The sequence below is a fragment of the Mytilus californianus genome, unplaced genomic scaffold (assembly GCF_021869535.1).
Source record: "Mytilus californianus isolate M0D057914Y unplaced genomic scaffold, xbMytCali1.0.p SCAF_9, whole genome shotgun sequence".
Taxonomy (NCBI): domain Eukaryota; kingdom Metazoa; phylum Mollusca; class Bivalvia; order Mytilida; family Mytilidae; genus Mytilus; species Mytilus californianus.
This window is the reverse complement of record NW_026262745.1, coordinates 71480011-71501244: the sequence shown is the minus strand read 5'-3', so window position 1 is coordinate 71501244 and position 21234 is coordinate 71480011. Positions and strand designations below refer to the sequence as shown.

Genomic DNA, 21234 nt, shown 5'->3' with positions numbered 1-21234 from the left:
GCAACTGATACACATATGCGCATATATTTTACCAAACTAGTAATATGTGTTTTTACTTAACTTATTATAATTAAACAAATTTGTGAAGAGGCTTCAAGTATAATAACTTATTCATAGCTTTAATGTCCAGTGGCAAAAAATTCTTATATATTCTGAACAATTAGTCTACTATAGAAAGCTAGTAACATTTTAATTGATATTTTCTTAAGACATGAAAGTTCAGGGGACTTAGCCAAAATTACAAATTCTTTTGCATTTGATACAAACATATAAATATAACCAATATGAATTGATACTTTGTATTTTCAATTAGTTCAGTTTAATTTATAATGACAAAAATTTCTCTATCATACTTGTTGTTAACCCTTTATTTTACTTGTCAAAATTTTGGTTGAAATATTTTGCAGTACGAACTCTCATGCGAAATTGCTCATTTCGTAAATGTTTTTAGACAAAAAAGTAAACAATCGCAGTGCACAGTATTATTTTTTTGTCTTCATACTCAATAAACTTTAAATTCAATTCATGTAGCATAATCCCTTAAAATTTGTTAGACCTACTTTGATATGGACAAAGATATGCCGATATTTTACTTGTGATGAATAAATGACATATTTGTTAATTTTCACACAATTTGAATGTTGCTCAGTTTAAATTCAATAAGTTGAAAACACAAAATCATATTTGCTGCCTGCTTTAAAGTTTATACTTTGATGATGTATTTCAAGTACTGTGATGGCAATAATTAATTTTTATCTCTTTCTAAATATTTTAAGGTGTATCTTTTTCATTGTGTATGTTTACCACGTTGACCTTCAGCCAAATTTTAAAAAGTTAATTAAAAAAGCACAAAAATTTAGATATAAGTGTTGATTCTTTGCTTTTTTAACAGAATGAATTTAATGTGTAACCTGTCATTAAAAGAAGGGGTAACCCATTGAAGAAAAGTTTCACTGAATTGTTGTATGCATACACCATCATGCAGAAAAAAAATGACTGCAATGAGTTTTGAAATTTTTTAACATTAAAAAGTCAGTAAAGTGTATAATAAGGGGAATGCTGTTCATTCTTGTTATATGGACTTACTTTGTGGAGAGTTTGTCTCATTGGCAATCATACCACATCTTCTTATTTTTATATTTATTTAATTACTTTAATTTATTACATTGTAAAATAATATTGCACTAATTTTGGTGAATGAATTATTGAAGATTGAAGATTTACAAAAAATGATAAAATTCAACCCTAAATTTTACAGTACACTAAATTTTTGATTTACTTTGTTTAAATTTACAACTGTTTTACAGCAAAGTATTCAACATTACTCTTTTGCTGACATAAAATATTGCTCTAAATTTGAAAGGCTGTTCCAAATTTGGGTTGGGAATGGGAGGCACTCACATTAATTAAATATGAGAGGTTGCATTTTCCTTAGAATTTTGGTAGAATTTTAAATTAAAATTTTTATTTTATGGATGGTTGGGGTCTTAAAAAAATTGCTTCTCATCTCCCCATGCTTTTAATTCTAGAACAGCCCTATTTGATTTTGCTTCTAATGTGTTCGATTTCAGGGCCACTGATGAGTCTGAGGCAAAAAACCACATCTGACTTACCTTTATAGGTAAAAGACTGGTATTTCTTATGACTTTAAAGGACAGTTTTACCATTTTGTAAATGATTGCAGAAAATTTTGAAAGAATGAGATGCAAATGTTGGTTACAAAAACATGTAATCTCAAAGTCCCTTATGATACAAGACTAAACATACATGTATAATATCATATAGAAAGCTTCAAGAACATGATTTGATAAAAAATTGAAATTTTTTCAAATGGAATCAAAAAAGATTATTTAATGTTGATTTTGAATTTTGAAGTCAAATTATATAACAAATTGTATCAATTTTGCAGTAAAATTGAAAATACCTTGGAGTCAGTAACCCTTTATCTTAAAAAATCTGTGACTACTTTCACATAAAATCTACGACTATTTTTAGAAAAAATCTTTAAAGAGAAAAATTTTTGTAAGTAATATGAACTATTTAATTTTAATCATAAGAATTTTTTGAAAAGAGCCGTGCAGCTTTCAAAACAGCTTTTAACTATAATTGATTGTTAGACTAGTGAATTGTATATGATTTACAATGTTTTTCTCTTCAGACTTTTTGTTAAAAGGGTCACTGATTCTTGTATTGCATTTCCGTTATCGGTTTTTCCTTGCTTATTATAAAACATGTAGTTTTGATAACAGGTTTTTCAAATACAACTGTAGCTTATTTCAAAGAAAAGAATAATGTGATTTTACAATGTATGAATGATTGCTTAATACTTTGTACTAAAAAATACGCTGGATTCATTAATTTTTGACAGTATAAATGTTATAGTTGGAAAAATGCTATTTCGAGGGGACATAATTTCATGGTTTCACCATTTGCTCTCATCAAAGTAATTAAACATTTGATAAATTTCATTGTTTACTCCTGCACACGAAATATACACGAAAATTAGTAATCTTTTTCGCTTTGAATATTATTGAATCCACAGTAGAAGCTGCTTCAAAATAGAAATGTTGAAAAAACAATGCTGTAATGTCGACATCAGTGACTGGGTTCAGCATAGGAAATGACATGAAAACCATAAAACAATCAAATGTTGTTTTGACGGGAGAAGGGGAGGGAATCCTTGATTTTTTGGAAGTTGAATTGAGTAAATTTAAATCGGAATACTTCAGTAAAATTTTTGACAGATGAAGGAAATTGATTTTAGATTCTAGGAACTTAGATAATAAGATAGTTGCTTACATCTATGTCATTTGGTCTCTGGTGCATAGCAATCATACCACATCTTATTTTATATTGATTCAGATTCTATAGTGTAAAAACTAATATGTTCTGAAATATTATTTTCCTCTTTTGAAAATTGAAAATAAAGGGTGCATCTCCATTTGAGAATCAGATTGAGGTTTGACTATTATTGTCCAAAATCGCCTCCCTCATGAACATCCTGGCTATGGGCTTGTATAACATTATAATATTTAGCTCCGTCACTGATGTTGATGTTACAAATAGCATTCTTTATGGTTCTGATCATTAATGAGAATAATATGAATCAACAATATAATGTCAGCTTTTGATGTGATAGTTAATGAGAAGTGCTACAAGTGATATTTGTTTTGTATTTGTCTTTATGTATGATACAAATGACAATTTGTTATTAAAAACATGGAATATAATTTGTCTTGTGTTATAATTAGGACAACTGTAAATTTAGAATTACATTAGGAATTAACTGACCCGTTATATAAAAGAGAGGCAAAAGATACCAAAGGGATATTCAAACTTGAGTCGAAAACAAACTGACAATGCGACGGTAAAAAACGAAAATGACGAAAAGATAAACAGTACACAAAACACAACAAAGAAAAACTAAACATGCACAAATCAGCCATTATGACACTTGAAGTGTAAAGGCGAACAATGAGAAGAACTAAAGACTGAGCAACACGAACCCCTCCAAAAACCAGGGGTGATCTCAGGTGCTCCAGAAGGGTTAGCAGATCCTGCTCCAAATGTTGCACCCGTTGTGTTGCTCATGCCTAAAACTTAGGTTTTACTGTTACAAATTGAGTTACCTACTGATATATATATATATATATATATATATATATATATATATACAAGAGGAGTTCTTCAGGTGAAATATCTGATTTTGGTCCACACCATATAACAAGAACATAATCTGTCTTTTCTTCTTCAGATATACAGTATCAGCTTCATATAATTGAAGATTACAAACTGTTGCATGCGCAGAGTATGTGATTAAAAATATTCAAATTATAGTTCCACAAATTTTTTTTTTAATTTGTAGATGACTTGAATAGTGATATTTTATGGAAAAAATGACTATTTGTAAATGTCTTTTGAAGTGGATATTTGCCAAAATGATTGGTTATGTGCTTTTCTTGTTCTAGTATCTGTTAGTATTAGTCCAAGCGATGGAATTGCAATGAGTCCATAGATGACTCTATAGACATGATAGAGATAATCTCTACCATTTCTATTTATTTTTGTGTTCTTTTGTGTGTGGATCCCAGGCATATTCAAGTGTTGGTCTCACAATGGATTGGTATGCACAGGATTTGATGTTGGTGTTGATACTTTTAGGTCTCCTATATAGACATGCTGTTAAGGATTTAATACCAAACCCTTATATCAACCACATATACAATACCTCGAGACAGCAACAATAATGATGAGTGATTGAGGATTGGATAAATTCTGGTAGCAAATGATACATGCATACTCTGGATAATAACATCTTAACATCAGAATACCCTGTTTTGTATTAGACAGACATGTTGGGTCAGATTTTACTAGGTAATATTCCAGATGCCCAACAGACCAGACTAAATGCTGCATGCTGGGTAAAATGAAAAAAATTAATACCGTAATCTAAATTCTAATGTCTAAAGAAAACTAAAATACAAGATTCTTGACCCCTGAGTAAGCAGAAGACCATGAAGGTGATGTCACAAGTTTGCAGTGGAATCATCAGATGAGTAATTGTCAGGGATGGCTTAATAACATTCAGGTTTATTTCTTTGCATGTAGTTTTAGAAGAGAAGAAGATTTTTATCAATGTTTATAAACATGATTAGTATCTCATTAGGGACCTGGGCTATAGCTGACTATGCGGCATGGATTTTGCTCATTGTTAAAGGCCATACAGTGACCTATAGTTGTTTACTTCTATGTCATTTTGTCTCTGGTGGTGAGATGTCTCATTGGCAATCATACCACATCTTATTTTTATAGCTTGTAACTCACCATTGGCATTCAACAGAATTCAAGGGCGGATCCAAGAATTTTATAAGGGATGGGGGGATAATTTCATAAATATAATATATATGGTATATACTGCTGAGGGGTGAGAGTCAAAAGAAATGTAGGGACTGTACGCCCTCACTGGAAACACAGTTCAACAGTTGGACTTCAGAATTGCATATAACTTATAAGATGATAAAATGTCTAAAAATCCCATACTGTACAGTCAACTAAATGATTTCTGAATTTACAGATTTTGGCATCTAAAATAAAGAGCTGCGTCATGAGCTCTTTATACGCCAGTCGCTTTTTCAAAGAATGTTTAATAAAAAAGACACAATAATTTTTTCATTATCTTTATAAAAACAATATTCATGTAACAGATTTGAATTTATACATTGTTCAGTCTTCACAATCTGTCAAATTGCTTTCACCTACAATCTTTTAAAGGCTTCATATTTTTGGTCCCTAGAAGCATAAACTCATTGAACTTTGACCCAGTTTTAGACATACAAGCATCATTAACATTTATCAATCTTCTCGAAATGCTAGCTGCCATTGTCAATCACATATATGCGTTTCATGCATGAAATTTCAAATTGTCATTATCTTCCAGAAATTTTAGTTGTCACTGATGAGCACCCATACTTTTTGACTGCAATGTTCATTCCTGAAATCTAAAGCTGTCACTGACAATCTTCCATACATTATTAACTGAAGTCAAGATAAAATTTTGATGGAAGATTTTAGGTTTTGCCTTGTCATATTTCACTGTGCCGAATGTTTTAACACAAATAGTCATCTGTCCTCCAGATATCTGATCTAAAATATATCAATAAAAATGGCTTCATTACATAATTTCAAGCATATAATAGACTTTAATGACTGTCTTCAAATTCCACGCTTTTCAAATTCAAATTTTGGTGTGTAGCTTTGAGGGTATGACGGTATTAGTTCTTTAAGATTTCTCTGCTCATTATTCTGTAACTTGGTGATAATACTTCACATATGTGTTCTTTAAAACATAAAACATAATCCATGTTGACATCTTTATAGATCTAGCAACAAATTCTGATTCTAGAACATGAAGAGGGGTGTGGGCAATTTGTTTTAGGTGACTGAGATGAAGAACTGCAATAAAGAATTTTGTTCTTTAGCTTTAATGTATGAAATGTGTGAAGGAATTTTTTGTCATGAAGTAATACACCATATCTGTCTTTACCAAAGAGTTTTTTTTTATTGTTTTTGCAACAAGAAACTAATACACGAATCCACAGTATCTCCTCCAATCCTATGGTTTAATGCACAAAAAACAAACCTGTTAATGGCTGACAATCAAGAGAATCAAGATTATGTTCCGAGGTAGGTATTGTATCATAGAATTTAATGATCTCTTCCAAACCCTTTACAGCATTTCCATTCCATACAACAGTAGCTGAGTCAAGGTATAATTTCTGTAATAGCTGTAAATAAAATACATTTTTATACAATAGCAATAAGAAGCACACAAACATGATAAACATCAACATGATCATGATTAAAGATCTAATCATAACCATGTTAATTGCAAGCTTTATTCAATGCATTGTCTGAAATTCTATAAACATACGTTTTTTTAATGTTTTGTTGAATTACATGTATCATATATTTACAAAAAAAAACTTCAGTCAAATCTTTGAATAAGGCTAATGAAGGAAGGTACAATTCATAAACTGCTTAACCCAGTGATATTTAGTCATGCTAACTGTGTCAGTTTCAAGCAAGGTATATCAGGAATTTGGACATTCAGATATGGTCATTATGATTCAATTGTTATGACTCATCCGGAGCACCTAAAATCACTCCTGTTTTTTGCTGAGTCTTTAGTTTTCTATGTTGTTTTTGTGTACTGTCTTTTTGCCATGGTAATGCAGTTTGTTTTTGGACAAATGAGTTTGACTACCCCTTTAGTATCTTTCTTCCTTTCTTCTTCAGTTATTCAGATTGATTGAATGTTGGTGTTCAACCCTACCTTCAGCACTCTTTGGCAATATCATCATTAGCATGGTGGCTAAAATAAACCAGAGTACCCAGAGAGTTCCATGACTATTGGCCAGTATTTCAGCATCAAAGTTGTTTATAAGATCTTTTGTTGCATCTTGAATATATTGCTTGGTTTCAAGCTGAATAAATTTGTGTTTACTATAGTCACATGGTATTTTAAGCAAATAAATTAACTTTCAATGGAATTTTTAAATGTGGTACATGTATATATAAGGTTACCAGTACATACATGTCTTTTCTTGTCTGTAGTCTCATAATACAGTTTGGAGAACTGCTCCCCTGCTTCTGCTGCTTGATCAACTTTGGTGCTGAACTCCTAAACAAATACATCACATGTACAATTAAAATATAATATTATGTAAATTAAGATTAACATAAATTCTGATTCTAATACACACAAAAAGAATAATCCACTTCACAAGGTATTTTTCCATGATGGCCAGATCTCCTCTGACTGCAAAAGCAATGATAAGGTCCAGTCATGCCTATCTTTCGGATACATGTAATCACCTGCCAGGTGTGTGTCAATTGAGATTTGAACAACAGAAACAAACCATCTCAGAACTTCAAGATAATATATAGTCATCATGGTCACTAATGAAAAACAGATAAAAAATTCATAAAAACAATGTTTGGTATTGAAATGCAAAATGTATACAAAGAATTTTATTTGCTATTAACAGGACCAGGGCAATAAATGACAGACCGATCTTAAAGATGTACAGTTGCTGAGTTCCAGGTATTAAATGCATATTGATTGATTGATTTATTGGTGTTTGACGCCATTTTCAGCACAATTGTGCTATTTCATGACAGTCAGTTATTTTTGGCAGTTGGGTGGAGGAAGCCATAGTGCCCTGAGAGACCCACAGACCTTTGGTAGGAAAACTAACAATCCAAGTCGATTAAGATTAGAGTCGAGCACACCTGCCACACCTAAATGCATATTCTGGATGATATCATACTAAAATAAAATTAATCAATAAACCTTAATCTGAATGTTATAATTTCATGAATATGAGATGAATGATGATACAGGATTGGGGTTCAATGTCAAATGCAAATATTGGAATGAGAACATGTTATGGAGCCTGCTTTGTACTAGCCCTGAAACTGTAGCTCTGATGTTCTTTGTAATATTTTTTGACAATTTGCAGACCATACATTGTACATCTGTTTTCTGCAAAACTCAGAAAAACATTATAACATGTATAACAGTCAAGGGTGTAACTTAAATAACATGAATAAGTTATTAGAGAAAAATAACATACATATGTCATTACAGATACTTTCATGAGTTGTTTACTCTGCAGTAACATTTGTTTGTTAATTAGTCAAATCTATCATTAATCATGTTAATAATTTTATTTTTAGTGGGCACTTGGGAATTCTTGAAACTTTGCGCAGTAACTTAATACATAACCCTGATAACTAATTTTCCAATTCAATTAATACATTTTTTTTATCAACCATGGTAAATCAATGAGACATGGCTTTTAAGGGATAAACTATAAGCTGTAATAACAAGGCTTAGTTATTACAGCAGGCAAATAACTTATTATATGAGACACTTGGGAATTACTTGGAATCTTGCACAGAATCTCATTACATGCTCTGATCATTATTTCTTACAATAAATTAAAATACATTGTGATTAACATGATTAAGCATGATGTATGTCTGAGCAAAGGCTTTGAAGTAATGTAGAGAAGCTGTAATAACACCCCTTAGTTATTACAGGCATATTTATCTGTGATAACATATATATATATGCATGATTGGCAAACTATGTACTGTTATATCCTTCTTAAGTTTAGTGTACATAAAGACAATGATAATATTAATAGAACTTGTAAACAATTTAACAAAACAAAACAAAGGATGTATATTGCCCCTTTGAAACATGTAGCATGCATATGTTATCACAGTTTTTTGATTTTTTAGTCCACAAAAACAAATGTGTTATTTTTCTCTAATAACTTATTCAAGTTATACCCTTGACTATATGTCATGTATGTATCAGATTATCCTCTCCTGCTGAACACAACAATCAAACTCATTCTTCATGTCCAAAATTATAGACAGTGGAACCATTAAGAAGACACGTACTGCTGTGCTTACAACAAGCATATAGTCAGCTTTAAATCTGCTCTCACGAATCATCAATCAATCGCTTTCATGTCGATCCGGCCCCACGTCGATCCGGCCCAAGTCGATCCGGCCCACGTCGATCCGGCCCAACGTCGATCCGGCCCATATTTAAAGTCGATCCGGCCCCAATAAAAATATATTTATAAGGAATAAAAATAAAGATATATATTAATTGTAATTCATAAATGTTATAGAATTTTATTATAATGTAAAATGTGTACTGCAGTACGGTAAAAAAAAAAAGGCCTTTGACAAATATTGTCTTTACATGAGTATAAGACAACTAGGTTGATTATGTTTTCATTACAAGTTTTCAAAATTATTGGGTATAATAATATTAAAAACGTATATAAAAGAATTTAGGACAATCAAAAGACATCAACATTAATCAGCAGTAATTAGCATTTTCTTTCAACTGACTGTGATCTTTTCAAGTCTTTCATCCTGTGTAATAACAAATAGTTACATACACAATGGTACTAGACGATCTCGAAGCTGATACATACAATCTTTGTTCTTAAAATTTCTCAAATTGAGAAACGTTGTTTGATTTGCCGAATCCTTTCTGAAAATGTGCATTCAGTGTAATTGTTTATTTATTATCTTGCAATAAAGAATAATGGATACTCATATAACTTGTTTTTATTTTATCTACACACAACTATTCAAAATATTGTCAACTTTAAAAAAAATGTATTGACTACATTTGATATTACAAAAAAAAAAAAAAAGTGTTATAGAAGCCTCTGATGTTACCTGAAAAAAAAATACCGGCAAATAATTATTATAAGACATAACACCAAACAAAAGATCAAACTATAAAGGCCTTGTTGATTACGCAACTTTAATCAATCAGGATTTGATTGAATTAAGTGATTACAAGTTGCATTACCTTAGTTCACAATCATCAGACAATAGTTGAATAAACAAACCAATTATTATAGACTAATGATTTGATTAAACAAGTCATTATAATGAGTTAAACTTTACAGGTTTTATTGGATTTTAAATATTTATTTATCTCTTCTAAGTGTGATTTAAATAATTAAAAAATCTCCATGACATTCAAAGTTATCAAGGAAAATACCTTAATATTATTATGCTGAAGCTGCTATACAAACAGACACAATCACAACCATTTAAAAATTTTAAATCTTTCATCTTACTGGTACTCCAATATATTCATACTTTACTGACCTGTTGTCATCCATCATTGATACTTTTTACAAATCCCATTTATACTGATTAAATGTCTATATAGTTTATTCCTTATCATTTATTATGGGGCCGGATCGACATGGGGCCGGATCGACGTGGGCCGGATCGACTTGGGCCGGATCGACTTTGGGCCGGATTGACTTGGGGCCGGATCGGTTTGGGGCCGGAACGACCGGATACCAATCAATCGACAGCAACTTCACCTTAGCTGTATTAAAGCCAGTATTGGTTACAGATCTAGTCCAAATAATTATGAAGTCTTCAAAGGCTATTCTATGGCATCACTGCAAAAAATAAAATAGCCTTTCAAGATATCATAATCATTTGAACTAACACAGATCCTTACCAGTAAACTGTACCCTATCATCATGACCATGCTTAACACATGTTTAAACCCTGTTCCAGTACATGGAAAGAAAGCCAATGTTACTTGATATAGATCTACTGCATTCATTTATTATTGGAATATTGCGATTTTCAAAATTGAACATAAATGCGAGTTTAATTATTGCGATTTTAGGAAAAGCTACATTATTACAATATGCTGAGTTCTTATTATTGCGATACTCAAATAGTTGCACTATTGGCATTTATAAAACCTCACAATAATTTCTGAATTTACAGCCTACTTGTATATTAATAGTTTGTTAGATTATCATATACAGTAGAATGCGTGAGGCTGAATGGAGTAATTATTTGAAGCACACAATGTTGTCAGACAAAACATGACTCAAACATGCACTAAACACATTTATTTAAAAACCAGTAATTGGCATGACTATAGAATTATGTTCTTCTCATATATGTTATGATGGTATGATACTAAACCCCTAACGGGAAGGATTGTGCCTGATATTCATATGATGAAGACATAATCTTTCAATCAGTTTAATTGAAGTCTGGAGCTGGCATGTCAGTTAACTGCTAGTAGTCTGTTGTTATTTATGTATTATTGTCATTTTGTTTATTTTCTTTGGTTACATCTTCTGACATCAGACTCGGACTTCTCTTGAACTGAATTTTAATGTGCGTATTGCTATGCGTTTACTTTTCTACATTGGCTAGAGGTATAGGGGGAGGGTTGAGATCTCATAAACATGTTTAACCCCGCCGCATTTTTGCGCCTGTCCCAAGTCAGGAGCCTCTAGCCTTTGTTAGTCTTGTATTATTTTTAATTTTAGTTTCTTGTGTACAATTTGGAGTTTAGTATGGCGTTCATTATCACTGAACTAGTATATATATTTGTTTAGGGGCCAGCTGAAGGACGCCTCCGGGTGCGGGAATTTCTCGCTGCATTGAAGACCTGTTGGTGACCTTCTCAGGCTTCTGTTGTCTGTTCTATGGTCGGGTTGTTGTCTCTTTGACACATTCCCCATTTCCATTCTCAATTTTATGATTGAGACATATTGAAAGTGATAAAGTTAGGGTTTAAAAACTTTAAGATAAATTTAAATAAATATAACAGCTTTACAATTCAATAGGAATTGAAATTACAGTATTAGACAGTGAAGATGTCATGCCTCCTCTGTTGTGCAATTTCCGTGTTTGACTCTAAATTTATTATTTTGTCTTTTGTGTACCAGTTACGTAGCCGTAGGGTACCAGCTGAGAACAGATGAGATTTTTTTTCACAGGGCCTTGACATTTTGATCGGTAAATTTGTGTATTTTAAATCCCATGCTATCCGAAATGACAATGAAAATTGCAGCCTGATGATTTATTGACTTGTTCTGGCAGCATGCATTAAACTGTCATTCACGCAGAACATATTTCTTTTCGTAGTAATTTGGCCAAAGACAAAATTATTGCTTGGGGGTCATTGCTAAAGTTTGGAACTGTCACTGATCAACCTTTACATGCACATTCAGTTATTTTCCATTAATTAATTCAAACCAAACAATTTTAATTATGACACTTTGCAAAACACTTATAATGAATTGGTTACTGTATATATGAGGGTCAGACCTATAGTAGCTATACATGCTATAATCTGACAGTCCCATAATCTGACAATCCTATAATCTGATAGTCCCATAATCCGCCAGTCCTAAAGTCCGACAGTCCTATAATCCTACAAGCCCAATAATCTGACGTGCTGCTTCTTGTCTTTGACAAAAATGCCTATATAGACATGTTACATTTGTAAATTGGTATATTTTTTCTCACAGAAAATTATCTTATCAGTCAATATGACGTCGACATCTTGAATAGGGCCGCACTAATCCCATACGAACAGGAAATGAATGCAGCAGGCTTAATTCAATTGGCAATCCTCGGATTAATCCGCCAATACCCTTAGATAGTGGAAAGGATTAGACCGAGTTTTGATAAATGGGGCTAAAACTGTTAAAGGCCTGTTAAATGATTAATTATGAGGGCATTTTTTTCATCAATATTTATGAAAATCTGTTCAAGCAAACTTGAAGTATCAAGGGCAGAGGAATCTGCGATGTTCATAAACGTACGATTTTACATGTGACGTCGTTGATGTGAAAACAAAAGTCGAATGGTTAATCCCTTATGTTAACTCAAGTGTCAGTTTTGTTTGGAAGCACTTTGTATGCTTCTACCTCGAAACCATACACACTTTAGTGATGGCTGCATAGGTGATTACAGAAAATCGTGGAGGGAAGGTACTAATCTATAATGGATACAATGTAAAAAAAAAACAGACAGAGAACCGAATCAATTGGCCGTTGAGTGTAGGGCTAATATAAAAACTAATACATTTCATGAATGTCAATGACCCTCATGCGATTATTCGCATTCTCGAAAGTAACGAGCACACCCATGAAATTTTTATTTGATTACTTCTATGTAAATCAATCTGATGTAGTCATCTCATATCTTTGGGGCTAACGCCCCTCAGATATGAGAAGCATAAATCCTATGCATGTGACATTTCACATTCAACCACATAATACGTTACGTGCATGTTCATGTATGTAAACAGACATTCTCGTTATCAACTTCTACATGATGAACAAGAATGGAATCTTAGATTAATTGTTCAAACAGTGTAGGAATTAATTTTGATCCCATACATTACAATGCATTCACCTTTTTAAATTTTAAAACACTGCTCACATTTTTACAGTATACTAAAAAGCTTATATCATGTATATGAAGACAAGATCCATATTCTTTGCAGCAGCACAGCTTTGTGTCGGACCATCGGACTGTCGGATTAACGGAATGGCGGATTATCGGACCGTCCAACTATTTGACTGTTGGACTAACCGACTGTCAGACTATGGGACTGTCGGACTACTGGACTGTTTGAATTTCGGGGTGTCGGATTATAGCTACGCTCCCGTATATGTCATGAAGTGAAGGTTTTAGAGCCCTTATTCAGACCTGTCAATCTTCACCATTTTATTGGAATTTCCCTCACAATAGGTGTTGTATGACAGAGTTAAAATGACTTTCAGCTGTGTTTAGGTTTTTAATGCTATGTTTGAGACTCAAAGAATTTATCATTAATTATGTTTTATATTATATTATCTACTTGGACAATAAGTTTTTATATATCTAATTGATAATGGACATTACATACAAAGTGACAATAATACCTTAGGGCTTAATCCTTTATCCTTCTTAAATTAGAGATATTGCTAAAAGAGTTGTGTTAATTATTTATCTTTCTTTATCTCGATAATAACTTGTTTATACACATTATGTAATAATTGACCATAGCTAATTGTTTAATTCTTATATACATTGATATATATATTGTACAATCATTGTGAAAGACATAAGTTTGGAAGTCACAGCATTGGTGACAAGTTCCAGTCTTGGAAATAAATTATATGCTAAGTGGAATTCATCTTCTGTGTATTACTGCTAGTTTATGGTGCATGGTTATTAAGGTTTAACACTTTAGTTGTGACCAAATCCTCAAATGAGTCTCCTTGATATTAGACTGTGGATTGTCTTGGTTACAGTTGACCTGAATTTTGAAATTATTTATTATATGAACTAGACACCTCAAAACAAGCATTCAAATGAGTTAAAAGGGTATTTTAACACAATTTAATAGTAGATTAAAAACACTTATGATAATATAAGAGGAGCACTTAAAAATCTTCCATGGAGATTTTGAAAAGTTGGTAGGTATGATTAGCAGGGGCGGTTCCAACCCAGGATAAAGGGGGGGGGGAGTTTCAACCATATGTCTCCATTCAAAAGCATTGATTGTCCAAAGAAAAAGGGAGGTCCGTCCCTTCTTCTGATATGTCACTGGTCAGGGGTATGACTTAAAAACAAGTGATTTCAATATCACCTATTTTAGTGATTTGAATATTTCAGTAATCACCTATTTAAGTGATTTTGGTGTTTCCTTTGATTTTCAAATGCTGATTTCATTAATTTTTATATTAAAAGATAATTTTCTATAATTTGCCTACATAGATCAGTTATCCCTTTCTCTTGTATATATATTAATTTCAGTATTGCCCTAAAACTTTAAAAAGTACCCTTTGGAATTTTTCTGTGATCAAATAATCATCAAATACTCTAACAATCAGACAAACATGACAAAGGTCAACAATTTTAAGTAACCCTGGGACATAATATATTAACTTAGTATAATAGTACCAAAGCAACCTGATTTGTCTTCCTTTCACTTATACTGATAAACTTCACATTTTTTCCTGATCTACAAATTTTTCCAGTTTAATAACACATGGTTAATGCATATATTTAAAAAAAAAACTGTAGAAACTAATAGCCTGATCGAGCAAAGGATAATTCTTGCATGTATATAGTTTTTTTTTAATGGAATCCTTGTCTTTTAACCAATAAAAAGATCAAGCTTGTCGGAATAATATGATGTAAATGTTATAGCCACTTACTTAAGTGTTTAAATTTTTACTTCTCGAATTACTTGTTTCAGTGATTTAAAAAAATCTAGTGTCTCATTTTGTAAAAATTTTCAATTTTTTAATGCCAAATCACTTAAAAAAGTTGATTCCAAAATCACTTGTATAAGTTGTATAAGTTGTACCCTGAAGATTTCTCAAATGTCTGACAGTCTTCTTCAAGGACTTGCTGGATCTGTTTGATATCGAAGCTCATTTCATTAAGAAAACATGGAAATTTCCATCCAAGACTTGTGGCAGCAAGTTTCTCTTTAAGTAAATGGTATATAGATCCATTTTCAAAATAGATAAAATCATACACTATTCGATTCATTATTCATTTTACTGCACAAGTATGTAATTTATTCAGCAACACAACAATGCAAGAAAGTCATTTAAAGACATCTAGAGGTCAAGATTGTCTGTCTTTAACATTTAATGATATCCAAATGTCCATTATACATATATGTCAAGCTTAAAAATGAAATGATTCTTAGAATTTATATCATTTAGTCTGAACAAAAATCTGAAATAAGACCGGCAAAATAGCAAAACTCTATGTAAATCACTATTTTGCTGGAGCTGGCAAAATAGCACTCAGGAGGCTATTTTGCTGGAGCAGGTAAAATAGCACCATTTATCATGTTTAGAAACTGAATTAATTTTTTCCAACATTTGATCCATAAAAACTGGAATCTACTAAAGAAAACAAAAAAAAGATAGAAAAAGCACAAGGGCACTTGGGACGCTAGTTATTATTGTTTATATTGTTTTTAATTTTTCATATCAGGGCCTTTTATAGCCGACTATACTGTATGGGATTTTCTCATTGTCGAAGGCTGTGCAGTGGCTTATAATTGCTTACATCCACTTCATTTGAACTCTGGTGGATAGTTGTTCTATTGGCAATTTATACCACATCTCCTTTTTTTTTATATTACAATTGTTTGTTTTCTGTTTCTTCATTAGGACATGGTTTGAAAATCAGAAATGGACAGACTAAAAATCATAAAGAATCATTTATTGGTGAAAGGGAGACAACCATGTATTACTAGAAAGCTTTGTAGTTTTGATTCATCTGAAGATTGTCTGCATTTGAAGAGTGGACTTCAGAAGGTAAAATTTTCATACTTCACATTAGAAAGAATTTAGACGGATGCCATTTTGTCTATTTTCTGATGTGTTAAAAGAAGTTTCATAAAAAGGTACAGGATATATAACAACTTTATTGTATGACTTTTGATACAAAATTTTATGATTAGCAGAGATCCTTTAACAATGTTTAAATTATTGTAATGTTTTCCCATAAAACATGTCCCACTTATCATCTTTCAACAGGGGCCTCTGTGGCCAAGTGATCTAAGTTGTTCATCGTCTGTATTAGTAGCCTGTCAACACTGAGGTTGTGAGTTTGAACCAGTAAGTGGAAGGTGCTCTCAACTCCAATCTTAATTGACTAGGATTGTTCCTGCTGAAGGTCTGGGATTCTTTCTGGCCACTCAGGCTTCCGCAATCCCATAAAAACTGACCACCATGATATAGCCAAAAGTGCTGAATATGTCGTTAAACACTAACAATCAATCATATTTTAACATGTAAAAGCTAATAAGCATAACAGAAAAATTGTGTCATATAATGAAATATTTTTGATATTTATTTTATTTGATGGATAATTCACCTTAGAAAAAAATGCTTTAACCTAGGTCTACATCCTTTTTTACATGAAATATTATTGGGTAAATAATATAATATTTGGTAAAATTATAATTGTAGTCATAGCTATAGAGCTAAATTTTTAGAAGTTAATTCCCTATTTTCTTGAAGGAATGAAAAAAATCATTACTTTGGTTTACTTACTCTCAATTTATACTTCTGCAAATTTGCTATGAATAAAAGGAGATGTTGTGTACACAGCAACAAGATAGCAAACCAACAATACAATTACACAAAAGACATATATAGAATAATGGCATTTTTGTTTTTGATACTGACTTTATCAGCAAGAATATCAAGCGAGCCCGCTAGGGCAAGCTGATATTCGATCTGATGAAGTCAGTATCAAAAAATAAAATGACATTATTCTTTCAAAAATGTCTTTGTATTGGCAATTTGTTTTAACAATATGTGTTTTTGGTTGAGAATATAAAATAAAATGGAATATTAAGTAAAACTACTTTTACGCGTACAAAATGATGTAATAGTTGTTCGGTTGTATGAATGAAGTCATGTGCATTTCATTGATAAATTGATGCGGATGGACATGAACACGCGACTTTGCTGCACTGATACATGACGTCATTGCCTAATATTTTCGAGTATCTAGTCTCCTGTCCATGATCTAAACAAATATTTAAGGCAGTAGGATCAAAGGAAACATGTACAAATTGCCGATAACTAGCTGTATTCCTGCAATAAATGTCTAGTATTGTGACTCTCATCAAAACAACCAAAATAAAACATGTGAAAAAAAGGTATGGCCTCATAACAAATGACTATTAATTTAGTATGTAATTGACCAATTTTTTCTATGCCAATCCAAATGGCTGACAGGGAAACAAGAGAAAGATCTTAGAGTTCTGCATGGAGAAAATTCACAAGACATTAACTAGTATGGGCGTATTTGTAGAAATTTTCTTTTGATATGCTTGACATGCTTGATAACTATTTGGTAACTAATATATTTAAGAGTATTGAAAAAATCTTAGTGATGTTCTATATTTATTAACAATACTTTAAAAGGTAACAGAGTATGTTACTAAAAAAGTGACGAAACATTATTGATGTAACCTAACTGTAATTTGTATTTAAATTCTAGTTAGGTCTAACCAATATAGAGGTGAGTAGTCCCCCTGTGAACTATGAACACTATTACAGAACACTGCTTACACCAGAAGCTGTAAAGTTTGTAGCAGACCTGGTGAATAAGTTTGACAATGATGTTGAAGAGGTAAATAGTAGAAAAATAAGAAAAAAAATACAAATAACACAAATAGAAAAACACAGACAAAGAAAACATACAAAAAAAAAGTTGAAAAATGCACAATTTCGAGCTAGAAATATGGCCAAGTTTAAAATGGAGGAGTATATTTTAGTTTTAGTAATCAATTTTAAGCTTGTTTTGTTCTGTTGACAATTTGTATTGGCTCATGATATTTGTAATATAAATGCCTTCTGAAGTTATACATACATTTTTAGTTTGCTTCAACAATTTAGGTACAATTGGGGACTGTTTGAACTTCGTTAAACTACTGTTGCTGAAATCTATGAAAATTAATTCTGTTGTGTTTGTTATTTATTTTTATATATATATTGATAAAGTTTACTGCTGTTTGCCAAGCAAATGTATTTTTATATATTTATGATTGCAAATCTCTTGTGGCACATGTGTCTATGTTGTAATAAAGTTGTCTTTTCTTGTCTTCAACAATGATTGAGGTACTTGGTTTGTGTAACTAAGGCAACCTAACTTGGTACAGGTGTAATTAAGGAGAGGGGCAACATCCAGACAAACAAAATCAGTTTCATTGTCACTTTTCATGCTTAAGGGCTATTCCATTAAAATGTATGTGGGAGGATAGGAAGGGACTTTCAAAATATCCCTACAACCAAGAACCATCTTTTAGATAATTTTGCATAATGGTAATAGACGCATACTGAAAAAAAGACCCATGACCCACATTCAATAATTAAACTTCCCTTCCTACCCTCCCACATACATTTCAATGGAATAGCCCTAAGGTAGAAAGGATGTCTTTTTCTGAACATTCTATCTGGTTGCAAAAATACTTATTTGGTTAATAAATATTTTACCAAGTATCATTCAATAAACAACAGAAACATTTAAAACTGGAAATTTAAATTTTAAGTATCCAAAAATTATGTGTCATTAAGTACATCAAAATTTTTCAGAGAAAATCCTTTTAAAATCAAGGGCAGATAATTATATTAAATTTGATAGGACGATTTGTGATTTTCGAATTTTTCAAGAAAATAAGGTACGTGACATCCTATTTTTATTTGATTTTTCCTAAGTATTTATGAAAAGCAGTTTTCTCAATGAATTTTATTTAACCAATTCTATCGTTTAATGTTTCAAAGAGGAAAAATTAAGTTTCCCCCATATAAAATAACAGTGATTTCGTTAATTTCAATGTATTTTAATAAAAAAAAAAAAAACAAGGCCCGTGACCCCCAGTTTTAACTTAGAAATTTGACAATACAATGACCAAGAAAGTCCTTTACAGAAGTTTAAGAAAAATCTATCATCCACCATTGAGACACCCCAGCTACCTTAATTGACATTGATTCAAGTTTATATTTAAAGTTTTATGTCTCAGATGCTATAAGATATAGGTTTACATCTATTACATGTAATTGCACTGAAGAGAGTAGCCTAGTATACACACAAACTATAGTCAATTTGATATGCACTTCACCCTTTTCATACTGTGCTGTAGTCTTTGGATCAAAAAATTTTTTTTGCAATAAGTAATGGACTAACACCTGATTACTTAGCAATGCTAAATATTAATGATGTTCAACACTACAATTTACGATCTGTCTCTAATAATGATCTATTTGTTCCAAGACCAATTTCAAATTTTTATAAAAAATCTTTTCATTATTCTGCAACCAAGGTATGGAATAATTTACCATTCACAATAAAAAATTGTAATGTGGAACTATTCAAGAAACATTGTTATAATCATTTTCTTGAAAATTCTATGCAGGTCAAATAATTTTTCTTTTATGGTTAGAATATGAAAACTATATCAATTGTTGCCATTTAAATGTTTGAATGATTGATTTGTATATATATATATATATATATTGTATTTTGATATATGAATGTTAATTGTATATATGTATTTTGTTTGAGGGCCTCAATGAAAATTAGACTAGTTCTAATTGAGTTACCCTCTTTAAATAAAGAGTTTATTATTATTATTATGGTGGTGCAATATCAAAGATAACTGTGACTTATGTACTTAAGGAAAGAGGCAGTAACATCATCTTTTTCTTTTGACTGTGTAATCTTAAGTCAATATCATAATGTTTAACATAATAATGAAACAAGGTTAACCAAAGATATAGTGACGTTAAGGATGTTCGCTACTCTTTTTCAAAATAACATGCTTTTTAAAAGACTGTTATAAATTGATAGTATATAAATAACTGAACTAAAAAAGCAGAAAAAAATTAAGGGTCCGTGACCTTGTTTTCCAGATATAAGCCACTGAAAAATTGGCGGGAAATGATTCTCTCTAAATTTTTCACACATTTAACATTGCCATCTTTTTTCTTTCAAAAACTTTGAAAAAATAACAAGAATTTCATAAGATTTTCAAATATGGCCTTTTAAACTATATGTTATAAAATTATGGAAAGAAAAATAGGGGTTAGTAGGCAAAATATTCATTAGCACTACATGGATAAAACCAGAGGATTCCGAATATCTGACAAAATTTCAAAAACAAGAGGAGCGAACATCCTTAACAATTGTGAAATGAAAAATGCTCTTAACATGATGTTAATATTGGTGAAATAGAAAACGGTGCAAAAAGTGATTTTCACAACAATGAAATGAAAAACAAAGCATGTGACATTAACAATAGCGAAATGGAAAACGGCGCTAAAAGGTTACATTAACGATTGAAATAATTAGATCATCCACAATAACTTTATATGAAAAAAACATAATTATGAAAAAGGTTGACTGGAAATTAGGGGCATTAATTGAAGGATGGTATAAAGAGGGAGATCTATTTATATATTTGGCAACTTTGGTTCAAGTTTTTTCTTTAAAGTTATTATCTCTGATACTAAAATTATCTTTATTCGCATCATATGGAAAGAAAGGAATGATGAATTTAAGCTTGTATATAAAATGTAGAAGAAATAATAAATTGAAAATATTCAGTTAGAAGTGTATTTGAGATGGATTTTTTAGAATATTTAAACACAGAGCTCGTTGGTATAAACATTAATTACCAAGGATGATCCCAGAGGGATTACAACAAATTAAGGAAACGTTGACAATACACATATGACCATCACACAGTTTATTGTAGTAGTAGATGCCATAATGTAAACACAATAATTTTTTAGCAACTTAAAATTTCTCAATACATTTTCAACATCT

At 31.3% G+C, this 21234-nt stretch overlaps 2 protein-coding genes across 3 annotated transcripts in view; one reads left to right on the top strand and one right to left on the bottom strand.

Annotated features, from left to right (window-relative positions):
* Positions 1 to 5161: 5161 nt before the first annotated feature.
* On the bottom strand, positions 5162 to 11784 carry LOC127714825 (NTF2-related export protein 2-like). Its single transcript, XM_052220857.1, has 4 exons — positions 11728 to 11784; positions 7094 to 7180; positions 6140 to 6284; positions 5162 to 5643 (listed from the first exon to the last, which is right to left on the bottom strand). The coding sequence occupies exons 1-4, from the start codon at positions 11749 to 11751 to the stop codon at positions 5486 to 5488; spliced, it is 414 nt and encodes a 137-aa protein (XP_052076817.1). The 5' UTR covers positions 11752 to 11784; the 3' UTR covers positions 5162 to 5485.
* A 34-nt stretch (positions 11785 to 11818) lies between these two features.
* Positions 11819 to 21234, top strand: part of LOC127716599 (malate synthase-like) — a 61106-nt gene continuing 51690 nt past the window's right edge. Inside the window, exons 1-3 of one of the 2 annotated variants that reach the window (XM_052222838.1) lie at positions 11819 to 11886; positions 16062 to 16208; positions 17908 to 18039. In XM_052222838.1, the coding sequence (XP_052078798.1) occupies positions 16083 to 16208; positions 17908 to 18039 (258 nt within the window). In that variant the 5' untranslated portion in view covers positions 11819 to 11886; positions 16062 to 16082. The remainder of the gene's footprint in view (positions 11887 to 16061; positions 16209 to 17907; positions 18040 to 21234) is intronic. The other variant, XR_007989040.1, reaches the window with a different exon arrangement.